Source organism: Xiphophorus couchianus, chromosome 13, assembly GCF_001444195.1.
Source record: "Xiphophorus couchianus chromosome 13, X_couchianus-1.0, whole genome shotgun sequence".
Classification (NCBI taxonomy): domain Eukaryota; kingdom Metazoa; phylum Chordata; class Actinopteri; order Cyprinodontiformes; family Poeciliidae; genus Xiphophorus; species Xiphophorus couchianus.
In genome coordinates this window covers 17,318,282-17,331,725 of record NC_040240.1, presented here as the reverse complement: position 1 = coordinate 17,331,725, position 13,444 = coordinate 17,318,282, and the positions used below count along the sequence as shown (strand labels likewise).

Here is a 13,444-nt window from a genome sequence, read left to right as displayed (position 1 = left end):
GCTGATATGCATAATTTCATATAAGCAATCATGATATAGCTCAGCTGTATCTCTGTATTTTAACCAATCAGTGTAGTAACAACACTTTTAGGACAAAATTACAGTTTTATGTATTTTTTTCTTTTTTAAACCACTAAATTCGACGGAAACACTGCTTGGTTTTTGAGGGTGAAGAGAAACAACAACAGAACAACAACAGTTCAAGTGTTTTCATAGCTGTGAGGGCTTTTAAACTTTTGTGTATCAAAGACAATCTTTGCTCTCATGTCTGTGACAAGTTGCCAAGAAGCTGCACTGTAACTGTGGAAACGGCCACCACTTTACAGCCTTACAACTGAAGCAAGGCAGCTACTACAGCCAAGTATGGGGAACGATACCACAGGTAATATAATGTATATATCTTCTAATGAATACTAATGGATGCAACACACAGAACCACCCATGATTAAAGAAAGGTCAGTCCTGCACATTTCCCAGCAAGTCAGACCCAAATCGCCTGAACCGTGCTGAAACCTCTCCTGGCTTCAAACCTGGGCTATAAAGTGCAATCAAGTTATCAACATAATTGAAAAGGTAAGTGTCACGCTGAACAAGACTGAGCACCTGTCCTTGAAAATTTATAAATTAATGCCTCAGTCATGGAGAATGGCTGAATGCCACAGAGTACAGGAAGGAGTGACGGTGCATCCCGGCCGCCGGTCCACACCCCACAGCCCATGTGACACAGCTACAACCAGGAATAATCCTGCATTGTGATGGCAGCGTCACCAGACCGGATCAGTGGGCTGTCATGTCAACAGCCTGCTGTGATTACTCGCAACGGCTGGAGTACGGAGCTCCAAAAGAGGCAAACATAAGGAAGTTTCAAAGGTGTTTGAATGCAATAGCTTAATTTGGATTTATTAAATGTTTAAAATTGTCGTTTTAAACATTTCATGGTAACGTTTTGTGGCACATCATGATTTTATCTTATGTGGTCAGCTTTACCTGTCAGCATTAGACACAAAGTGATTGGTCTGCAAGTTAGCCAATCAAAAATAAGGATGCATTTGACAACCCACACAGTTGATTTAAATAATTTTATTATGAAAACTAACATGATGTCAAATAAATTAACATTGAATTGCAATAATTTTAACATTTACTTATTTAGTAAATTACTGACATTTAAATAATTATAGATGGATTTATTTCTGCATTTCATTGAAATTTTCACAATTACAAAAAATGTATTCATTAATTAGATTAAAGCACTTTTGGCTTTCCATAGTCAGTTTTAAATAGTCCTGAAAATAAACAGGTGAGTTTTCAAGGGTACATCCTGTCCCTAACTGCTGCACAAGCAGGTGTATAAATAAAAAAGGATATAAAAGGATGGATGGAGTTTCCATATTTGCTTTTAAGTTGTGCATTTAACAAATTGACATTTCAAATAGATTTATATTATTAATCTACATTAATAACAGTGTGACAATTTCAACCCTCCACAGAAACTTAGTGCACACTACATCAGCTTGGTATATCCTCCATATAACCAGCTCCAGATCAAATATATCGACCACCGACCCGCATATAATCCCTCGGCGAACCATTTTTAATTCCACTCGCTCTACTTTAATTAAGTTTGAAAGGAATTACAAACAGTTCTGATAGAGAGCTGGTACTTCCTCAGTCTACAACGAAGTTGTACCAGCAGCTGAACACTCCACATACCTTCCAGCGCCCTGCGGTCGTCAACCACAGTTGCACAGATGAGTGCTACAACCTGCAGAGGATGCAGTCGGACCAGACTGGTTACCCAGATCATCACGATAAACGTCAAGATCCCTCATACCTGCTGCACTCCGCTCCTCTGACAATTAAAGTGATTGTGTCAAGGACATGAGACAGAAATCCCTTCACTGATCATCACTGGGGAACAAGTGTTTGAATCCAGCGGGATATAAAACATCTAAGATAAGTTTAAAAACGTATCACTGTTAAAGTAACTTATACAAGGAGATTATTATACGTCATGTTTATGTAAAAGGGAAGAAATGGGTCGACTTAAGCATCTTTCATTGGCACAGCGAGCACTTGCAAATCGATCTGATCTGCTAGCTTACCATGGATCAAACTCGTGGATGATGCTCTCGAACCGGATCACAGCGAAAAGTCTGGAGCTGAATCCTGCCAGGCAGGCCAGGAAAAGAATGCTGAAGGAGAGTAGAGACTGCCACCCGGCCGGTTGTGTCAGTCCGCCAGAGAGGCCTCCTTTGCCCCCTGCTCCTCCTCCACCGCCGGCGCCGGATCGGCTGTTTCCGTGCACCGAGCTCCCAGAATTGCCGGACGCCTTGTGCTTCCCGTCACTGGCTGCGTGGTGCTCCGCCATTTCTGCGTGCGATGTCGGTCGGATTCGTTAGAGAGCGTCCGTTCCCCCCACTTCTCCTCCACCTCCACCGCCTCCTGACGCTCTCCCGAGTCTCCCTCCGCTCCTTAACCGCTGTAAACTCCCCTCGGTTGTCCGTGCTCAGGGTTCCTCTCTCCGGAGCCGCTCCCGGTGTGTGTTTAAACGTGTTTTCAGTTGACTACCGCAGCCGTTATGTTCCTGCCCGCATACTCCTGCGCCACAGAGCCAGCGCTGCTCGTTCAATCCGCTTCACGACTGAACGCCGGTGGGAAGAGGCGGGAGGGGATGCAGTGGGCGGGGCGTGCGGGAGCGCTTGTGGCCTTTCACAGATCGACAGGTAAGAGAGGGCGGGGCTTCGGGTTAATCAGCCAATAGCAAAGAAGATTTGCTTAGATTGCCAGAGAAGTTATCCAATAGACGAATAGATAAATCGTGGCCGGTTGTGATTGAAAAATGAAAAAAAAAAAAAACTCTTGACACATAGAGGGGCTCCATAAACAAAGAATAAGTTGTTTTAAATACTTAATGTTATGTTGTTAATTAATTTTCTAAATTTGTTTGATTACAAGTGTTTTCTACAAAATTTATACCAGTTTATATATTACAATGCACTGCCAATCAGAAAAACAAGTCCATGCCTGGACTTAAAAAATGAAATAGGAAAGAACCACCCATTGGATAATTTTGAATAATTACTCATTAATTATTACTAATTTAGTTTCTGTTTTAGACCAGTAAATTATATTTGAATTGACTTGAAACAACTTTCAGCTGGCAAGTTGTTTAACTCAAGCTGATGCTTTGAGTAACTTCTCATTTCTTAACCAACCATGTCAGGATACACATCCTGTGGTTGTTGAAAGGATGTTGGTGTACTTCAGAACAGAATTACATGCATGCATTAAACAGAGAAAACAAAAAGACTGCTGAGTGAAATTGGGCTAAAAACTGTCCAACTGGAAGGACACATGGGGAAAACTGCATGTTTGTGGTAGAAATGTGGCTGTGAAAAATGACTGATCATTATGAGGGATCACTTAGACATCTCTACACACATGTAAAATGAACTGATAGGATTGAAACTAAACAGTTTTGCTGCCTTTAGAAAAACAGCGATTGGTTTGGCTTTCCTGGGGAGAAAATGTTAAAATTAATAGGGAGCATAAAGATTAGACTTTGGAGCAATGGAAGAAGGTCATGTGGTTTGGGGATCAAATATTTACCCTCTGTTCCCTCTGCATACGGTGATCCACATGCTTAGGGTCAACTCTAGATCATAGCACTTAACCTCACAGGCGTTCTTTGGGCATATGATGTCATTGAACCTAAACCTGAGGTAATCTGACTACCTGAATGTACTGAATAACCAGGATATTCCATTAATCATTTTTCTTCCCTGTGGGAATGAGCATATTGTAAGACGACAATGATGGGACTTATCAGATTCAATTCATGCAAGCGTTGTTCATGTAGCCTGAGGGATAATTTTCACACATAAATTGGCCACCATAGAATCCAGACCATAACCTCATTCAAAATTATCTTATCATCTCTACAACTTTTGACCATTTGTGGATTGGCATGCATAACGTCATTCAAAGATAGCTTGTTATATTTCTTTTCTTTTTTCTTTTTTCGAAAGGCAGTGGCCAGACAGGGGCTATCGATTATCTTGGGTGGCTCTCTAAAACTGAAAAACATAAAAGAATTAAAGGAGTTTTATTATACCAAGTCCATAAATATGAGATGGGGTGTGATGTTTTGAACATGGTGCTGTAAAGGCCAAGAAAGAAAAATAAATCTTAAAACCCATTGTATATCACCTCAACCAAAGCAGGCTGGACATTGCACCGAACCCAAATATGTTAAACTATTCTATTAGAACAACAAATATTCTAGTTTATAATAAAGAAAATCCTGACCAAATCACACTTATTTTTGATGTAGTTTCTAATCAAGGGGCTTAATACAGTCAGAGCTCAGAACCCTCCGAATAATAGTTCCCTTGCTGTTGACATTAATAGGCAGGTGTGTGAAGATGAATCGTCTCCATGAGAGCAATATTTCTCTTGCTCATGGATGTTCAGGAGTGAGTGGTTGGAAGGTAAGAAAGACTGATGTGTTTCATCATTCTGCATCCCACAGCAAAGACAACAACAGCACCATTCATCAATCCTTGAAAGCCTTTATTGAGCCGAGACATTTTTTTTCTAACATTTCAAATAATCGCTTCTGTATTGAAGCTCCTGGTCAGACCTTTCTGGAAACCAGTAAAACTTACTTTAGATATAGATTGCCACCTATAGAACAACATGTCATCATCAGTCTATGTGTTTTGCTACTTTGTTGTAAATTATTTCATTACATAATGCTTCCAGGCTTGCCTTTGATGAAATAACTTTAATTATACGGTTCCTGTCCTCACTGTTTATCTCACAATAATAATATTAATTTATTCCTAACATCTCTTCTTACCTGCGGTACGAGTGTTTGTGCTCTGTTTTTTGTACCGTGCATCTCCTGTTTTTCATGTGATGGACTGGGAACCTCTTGAATGTGTACCCCAACTCTCTGTTGACGAACGTTGGAGATAAAGACTGACCCTCCTGCGACTCTGCATGAATAATCAGGTACAGAGGGAGAATGGATGCTTTCACTGCACCTGCACAACCTAAAGCATCTTTACTACTCCAGTCAACATTTGAGGGAAAAAGTGAGACATTCATTCATAGACTGTCCCTCTACTGTAAGATGATTCGATAATTCAAGTTGAATATAGAGTCAAATTCCAGCTAAAGTATGCGAGAAAAATGTAATTTAAGCGCAAGTCAAACACATGATTTATTTTAAAATCTGGTAAAAGTGTCTGAATCTTCTATTCAGACACTTTTCCCATGACTCTATAGACACACATTTGCACAAAATATAACTTTTATTCTTTCAAAGTGCTTTTTAAGAAACAAATAATGTGAAATCCTGCACTGGAAATCCATCCTTCATTCCCCAGTGGAGTATTAAAGTCACCATACATTTGCTGGTGGAACTAAATGGATAGTATCTTTACACTTATTGCAAACATTTGTTTTGTACTTGTAGGGCATCATACAGTCATAAAATGCTGATGCATTATGGATTTATTGGAAAAGAACAGTATGCCAACCTTCCTCTGTATAACGTTAATATCTTATTCAGAAACAGTTTCTTCCCAAACTAAATTTATTGACATGCAACAGACATCCAAGTCTTGTATTTTTTAGGTTGAGGGCACATTGCTCCTTCGTATGAGTGCAGCTTATAGTATAGTACAGAAGTTTTTCTTCTCTTCCAAGGACATATTTGGAATATTTCATCAAAAAATATGATAAAACAGGATCCACTTTAAATATACAACTGTATATATTCAATCTCTACCCTTCAAAACTTTATTTAAAGACTGATTGGTGAGCAGATAGTTTAAAAAGAATTTAGAGTAGGACTTCATTAAAGCAGCTAACATGGTCTAGTTTTTTGATCAAAATGTTGCCTTCAAAGGGTTTTTTTTCCAGGCAGAATTTGTTGAGACTGTAGTGCCTTGCAAATGTGTAACTTCACATTTTGTCGAATTATTGCCACAATCCTCAATGTTACTTATTTTATGCGGTAAACAAAAAGCTGTGCATACATGTGAAGCGGAAAACTGAAAATAGCTTTCACGTTTAACAAGTAAAAATCTAAATAGTTTAGAATTTAGCTGTTATAATTCCTCAACTCTGATGCCCCTGAATAAAATCAAAAGTTCAATAAATCCAGCTGTTCTATGAAGGTCTCAGATGTTTGGGTATATCAGTAAATGAACAACATCATGAAGACCAACAAACACAGTAGACCAGGACAGGGAGAATGATGTGTTAGGTAACTGTTCAATACTTCATCTGAACTTAAAGTTATAAAAACTCCTCTCTTCAGTTTTTTAAAAAAATATTTTGATGTGTATAACTGAACATATAGCCAGAGGTACAGTGGTAAAGTTTAATCGAAAGGAAATTAATATATTAGAAAGGCCTCATCAAAGTCTTTACCTAAATTTCACTGAGCAGTGCTAATCTGATGTAGATGCCGTAGAGCCAATCTGAGTTTGTGCCGATTTGCAAAAACAAATGAACAAAAATGTCAGTTTTTTTTAAAAGCTGGTAGAGATGTTTCACAAAACATCAGCAGCTGTAACTGCAGCAAAAGGCATTGCTAAATGTGAAGTTGTTTTATGTTGCGCAACAATTTAACCTGTTACCTCTGCAATACATGAGCTAGATGGGCAGACGGACAAAATGTTCCAAAATTCCTATTTGTGCTGTGGTCTATCATTATGTAGAGTTCTCATTTCATCCACAAGGCCATCGTTTTCAAAATGCAAATTAGATATCCATGTGAATTGATTGGATGGGAGATTGAGCCAGATTTACAAAGCAGTGGATTTACGTAGCCTTCTGCAGAGACAATGAGGAGATAAGAACGAGATCAAAATAAAGATCTGGAGAGCCGAAGAGATTCCTGGGTAATAAAGGGGAGTCGCGGGGGATGATTATGAAAACTGATGGAAGTCATCGCTGATGGGAGAATAGATGGTATGGCAGATATAGATAAGCATTTTCAGTTCAAGAAGGGATCACAAGTTGAATCTCAGTGAAGACAAACAACATTACACACTTAAGCCTCAGCTGGAAGTACAAGACAGTCAGCAGAGTGTGAAGCATGTGTTTAACAAATACACGTAATCCACAACACACATTAACAGATGAATGCTGACGACTGCGTCCCGGTGTGGCCACGCAACCATGTGTTCATGTACGCACATATATGTCCCTGCATCTCTTCTCACTCATTTGTCAGAAGCCTCTTGTGCCATTAGGAGCAGCGTGCTACCGTTTCAACACTTTCTACTTCACCCGAATATTCTGAACTTGTGGCCTTTGAAGCAAACACAAATGCAGACTGTGAAGATTGCTTTAGTCACATATGTTGTCAAAAGGCCGGCCCCCTGCTGATGAAAGCCAGGCAAAAAAGTGAGCTGTTGCCAGGCAGGGCAGCTTTGCATTTCCTCCATCTCCGAGGCCAGACTTCAGTGTTTGTGTTTGCTTTGAATCTTTTTTTCTCCCCCACCTCCTAAGACAACAGAACAAATTTCCAGAGTGTTTGCTTTGCATTCTTAGACATCTGCATTTTTTAATCAAGCCAACACCAAGCCATGCAGCTGAAAGAAAATGTTCAGAAATATTTTTTCCCTTATAATTTTGTTTGTTTTGATTGCATATTGAAAGACCAAACAGGGAAAAAGAGATATTATGGCAGATGATGAATATTTTAATTAAAAGGAAAAAACAAAACAAACATCTGTGCTGGCAGCAAAGGCTGCATTTACTTCTGTAATTTCTCTCAAATGAAAAAAAGCTCAGAATGACTCATTAAATTCTGCATATTATATACCATAAGACAAAAGCCTGATTTCTCTCTGACTGCTGAGCATACTCATAAAAGCCTCTATTCTGCCATTTGCATGAATTGACCTTAGGAAACACAGACTGATCTGTTCTGTAGAGAGAAATTTTGAAATACCATTACTTATTCGGTCCAATGTCATGGAAAAGTTTTTGGACCTTGATAAATTCCTTCTGGTTTTGTTTTCTTTCCCACACAAATTGTTCAGGACACCAAATAAATGTAAAATATCAGACAACGACAACTTAATGCAGAAAGCATCATGAAAATATTATTTCATTAATTAAGGGAGATAAAAAGCTATTTGAACCAACTTTGCTCTGTTTGAAAATATAATTTCTTAAATCACAAATTAACTGATCAATCAAATTTCTTTGGGTTCAGTTCCATAAGTATCACTCAGACCTGATTACTGCCAGACCTGTGAAATAAAGAACTCACCTAGAACTCACTGAACATTTGTGGCATCAGGAGGCAGACTAAACAATCTCAAAAAGCAAAACATCATGTCTCTCAATAGCTAAAAAAAAAAAAAATTAAGGTTTAAGGAAGCATTGTGGACTGGTCTGGTCAAAGTCCAGATTTAAATCCAATTTAGTTACTGAAAAATGACCTTAAAGAGGCTGTAAAGAACAAGATGGCTAATGTGTCTCCACAGACATGTGAAAATTCATTGGCATTAATGACATATTATATTCAAAGACAGATGTTAATGCTAAACAGGGCAAAACCAGTTATGTTTGCAAAGTCTTTGTGTTTCTAATGGGGAAGTTGGTTTGTATAGATTTTTTCTAACATAAATTATTCATTTGAAAACATCATATTTAATTGCTAAGGCTATTTTAGCCTTTTGTTGTTTATTAGAAATGGTACAAAAAAGCAAAATACAGGAAAAATAAATTGTTAGGAAGAGCATCTTTTCTCACACCGCTGTGTATTAACATGGAAAGCTGCTTTATACTCTTTATTTCCAGGACATCCAAGAAAGCCAAATGCTTCTAATTATTATGCATCATCTCTTTAACACACCTGTGCTTGTCTATTTCAATCAAAATGTCTGCCATGAGATGGGTCTGTTGTGATGGTTAAGATGTTTTTAAAAAGCACTGACTGCAAGCTGAGAGATGCCTGTGAGTCAAAATCCCTGGCAACACATCTGCAATTCTAGCAAAGCTGAAAATATTTCATAAAGGAGAATATATCTATGTTTCATCCTTTTTGTACTCACAGCTCTTCCCTCTGAGGGTCATTCTCAGGAATCACTGTAAGGCAGAAGAGCAAGTTGATTGATTTCCAATCTAACTCCAACTGGGCCAAACACAGTCAGACACCTATCTAGTTCTCAGTTCACCAGTCATAATTTTTCCGAAGCCTGAGTAGATATTTAACATCGCGGATTTGATTTTATGCTATTATCTATGGGGTTTGTTGAGGGTTTCCTCAGTTTATCTGGCTTTTGTTGTTTTTGCTTGGAATCAGAGGCCGTTTCCTCAATTGGTGAAACTCATGCTTTTAAATGTGAGCAAAGTAAAGTGTCATTTTGAATCATTAAATTAGTTATTATCCATATATTTAGTTTAAAATCTGCCCATGTTCATGCAGCATGGCTAAACTATGACTATGTGTCTGCAGAGATGTGGTGGAAATTTCCATCAAACTGCTTGGCTTGTTTTTCTGTAATTTACATATAATAAAATAGTATGTTAAGCTTTAAATCTGCCATGCATAATGCAAAACCTGATAACATATTTCTCAAACATTCCAACATACACTACTCACGACCCAAGCCTAGATCACCTTGCTCTGTTTTTTGCTCTGAGGGCAAAGAGAGACCCAATATTCACTGTGCATTAATCCGTGTGCAATAGAAACCAAGGAAGCCTCTATTATGTATGTAGTGGAAACAACAGAATGCACTTTATGGTCCATAAATCAATAATACTTTGTATGCAATCTAACCAGGTAAATCCCCATTGAGATCCAGATCTCATTTGCAATATGTCATCAATAAACACAGCATAACTTTCACAAAAGCTAAGTTAGAGCTTTGCAGAAAAACGGGAGCTTTCTTGCAATTTTACTGAGCAACTCTGTACTTTACGAGTTAGGTCCTAAAGCTCGCTGCAACAAAACATTTTTCTCTCAATTTTGGGACTGCTGCGTTTGTAGTAGAAGGTCATATTTAAACTGAGAGGACAACTATAATCTGATGTCAAACAAGTGCGTACTTCTCTTCGCTGTTATTTTCAACCTTCAACTTACTGTCATTTCCACCCAAAAAGACAAAAACATTCTGTTTAAATGCATGCAATGGAATAAAAACAAGCTATAAACATGGATCTATGTTGTTGTTGTTTTTTTTTTTTTTTTTTAAATGCAGTAGGCATTGAAAGCATATATGTGGTGGAAGGTATTCAGTAAATAATTTTGTGTATTAATGAGAACCCTGTTTGTTTACTGCCAGTGAGGATGGTCACTGTTTGTTAATCATCCTAACAGCTTGTGGAGAGAAGCTGTTTAACATCCTGGTGGACCTGCAGCAGATGCTCTTATACCTTCTCCCACAAGGCATGAGACAGAACAAGCTGTGAGAAGGACGGTGACAGTATGAAATGATGGATGTGGCTCTGAAGAACTAGTTAAAATTGTTCTCAGGAAAGATAGAGGAGCACCTGTGAATTTACTGACCATTTATGCTAAACCGTTGAAGCTTTTAGTCATCAGAAGCTTGTTAACTTTCAAAGTTACTCAGTACTCGCATCAATGGTTCCCTGGCAACATCCCTCATTCTGCCAACCAATTAAAGTGCAAAAACTTATCTGAGATTCTTTGGGGGAATAAAGTCTGTTGCAGCAAGCAGTAAATGCTAAATCAACATGAAAGGGTGACTGAATATGCTTAAGAACACTAAAAAAAGTTTTGTTTTTTTTTTCTTTTAGCTCCTTCACCTTCATTGTCACTTTTGATCTTTTTCTGTCACCTGGTTCTTTTCTTGGTCCCTTTAGGACCACAGTGGACTCATCTTCTAGGAATGATGCTCTATGTCACAAAGTTCAGATTACATCTAACTGATTTCTTGAACTTGGCATTGAGTTAATTATATCCTGAAGGCTTCCATTGGCACCCAATCTCAAACCAATACGGGACCATTGGAATTTAGTGGCACAAGATTCACATGTGAGGTGAACAAATAAGCAGCATGATGATTTAATGCCAAAAAGAGTCAAATTCTCAGAGGAACGTTTCCGATATCTTTGACAAAAGATAAAAGAACTTAAGGCAGTTCCAAAGACAAAATGGGATTCAGTCTAATAACTAATAAAATAGCAGTTGAGCGCATGTTTGAATCTGTCTGTATTCAGGACCTGAACTCTTCCCAAGCACCGCAACTCTTGACATTATGTTTGCCGATTTATTGTTTTCTCATTAACTTTGCATTGCACCCCACTAACCACCATCATCCACACATGCAACCTAAGGGGAATTTCATCAAATTATTTCAAAAAGCATTACGGTATATAAAAAGATATCCCCTCATTTTGAGTGCTGAATGCTTGAAATTTTTCTCTCCCTCCGTTCTGCGGCGATCCAGTTTAAGAGGATGATTAGCCCAGGGAATGCCACTGCACTCACTGATCTGCCAGTCATTAGCAGGAATTAGAGCTCTTGAAGAAAACGGTAAGAATCCCAAAGCATCCAAGTGTTATGAACAATTTATTTACTTGTAGTCAACAGAGCCATGTACAAGCAGCCTGTTTAAATGCTCTCTAAAATCTCAGTCCATAAAGTTCAGCTTCAAAGAGGTTTTGATGAGATCTTCAGTAATTAGGAAGCATAATGACTCGAGATAAAGTCAGCCTGATGATGGAGAGTTTCTCACCAAGTAGACCGGGTTACCTGTTCAGGCTCATCAGATATACAACATTTCACACCGAGCACGCCTCATTTGTCTTACAGGCGGTCCGGCACACAGAGACAGTTAAATTTACTAGACGTGAATCCGGCTTGGTCCCTCTTTACATATTTGCTGGATACTCCACAACTCTGCTCAGCGTGTAAATCTTGGCATTGATGAAGGGTGTGCTGGCAAACGTTCAGACGTTTCTGTTCCTGTGATGTGACAGAACTGTTAATCTCCATCCGCCGTGATCATCTACCGCGCTGCATTATTCGGGTATTCATATGCAAAATGCAGTCGAGACACCAAACTACATCTTTAAAGTAATTTGTTTATTGTGATGGAATATGAGATAGCACAAAAAGCCTCTGTATTTTGGTACATAATGAAGCGTGATCTATCATCTTGCAGATCACAGAACTTCTGCTCATTCTGTGTCAGACTTGAGGAGCTTTTGCATACATTGGATTCCTCTGTCATGTTTCAAAGCGTAAAGGAAGTTATTTCTTCCTCAAAGAATGTGAGCCGCAGAGACGGCACTCAATTAATAATATTGTTTTATACTTTTCATGATTACGAGAAAACCTTAATCTAGCAGACAGCCAGAGAAGCTTTGATAAAAGCCTTGTCAGTGAACTAATTTTTATTCGAGACTGAAAATTTCTCTGCTTACAATTCTCAAGTAGGACAACTACAAAATCAATCTTTTAAATGTCCAATCAAACTGTAGTATCTTACAAAGGTATTAATATCCCTTTAACATTGTCACATTCAGTTTTGTAACAATAACAAGAAATGGAATTTGACTAGGCCATTCTGACATATGGATATGCGTCAATCTGACACTTAGGAGCAGATGACAAATGGGTCTCCTAGATTCTCCCATCTAAGCTATGGATCTCTGCAGCTCCTCCAGAGTTACCACAAGATTAATGCTTACTTCTTTTACTAATGCTCTCTTTGCTCAGCCCTTTTGGAGCGGCCTGAGGCTGGACTCAACCCCACAACTCACCAAAAAAGAATAAAAATGGGATAGAAGAAAACTTTACAAATCTGAATATCTAATTTGAGCATAATCAGCTCCTGGAGAACAGCGTTCAAAAACGTGTGGGCATAGAAATTGACCGAAAACTTTTTGACTTCCCCCTGACCTGTTGACACTGCAGAAAACCCCAAAGACATTGCCTCAAATCCTGTCGGCACGCTGTGCAAAAGGTACATAAGAGTTCCAGCTGACAGAGCGAGAGAAATAGATAGAGATGGATAAGGAAAACATAAGTCGGTGCAAAGCCTGAACAGTCTGCAGGCAGAATGTCAATCATTTGAGAAGCTATTTCTCATTTCTGCCTTTTCAGAGTAACACCTTCTTTATTACTATTTCTCTGGCTCTCTGCAGTACCAACCTCCTCTGAGGCGTTTGCGGTTCAGATATGAGAATCCTTGTTTGTTATGAAAATTGATGAACATTTCTGAAACACTGAGTGACCAACGGGAATTTTCTCAGTTCACAAAATTTTAAAAAAATATTACTTTAATGACTGACGAAACCTCTGAGGCAGAATTAAAGAGCAACTGAAGCAGAGCATGAGCGTTTCAATGATTTCTGTATGTTTTGGATAAACATGTCTATGAAACTTCAACATGAAATCCATAATAAGTAAAGTATAAAATTTACCACCTTTTCA

General features: G+C 38.5%; 1 protein-coding gene across 1 annotated transcript in view; it reads right to left on the bottom strand.

The window, feature by feature from the left end:
- LOC114155443 (dolichyl-diphosphooligosaccharide--protein glycosyltransferase subunit STT3B) overlaps positions 1-2,668 on the bottom strand; it is a 102,114-nt gene extending 99,446 nt beyond the window's left edge. Inside the window, exon 1 of the mRNA XM_028035313.1 lies at positions 2,106-2,668. Within this exon, the coding sequence (XP_027891114.1) occupies positions 2,106-2,371 (266 nt within the window). The 5' untranslated portion in view covers positions 2,372-2,668. The remainder of the gene's footprint in view (positions 1-2,105) is intronic.
- Positions 2,669-13,444: the final 10,776 nt, after the last annotated feature.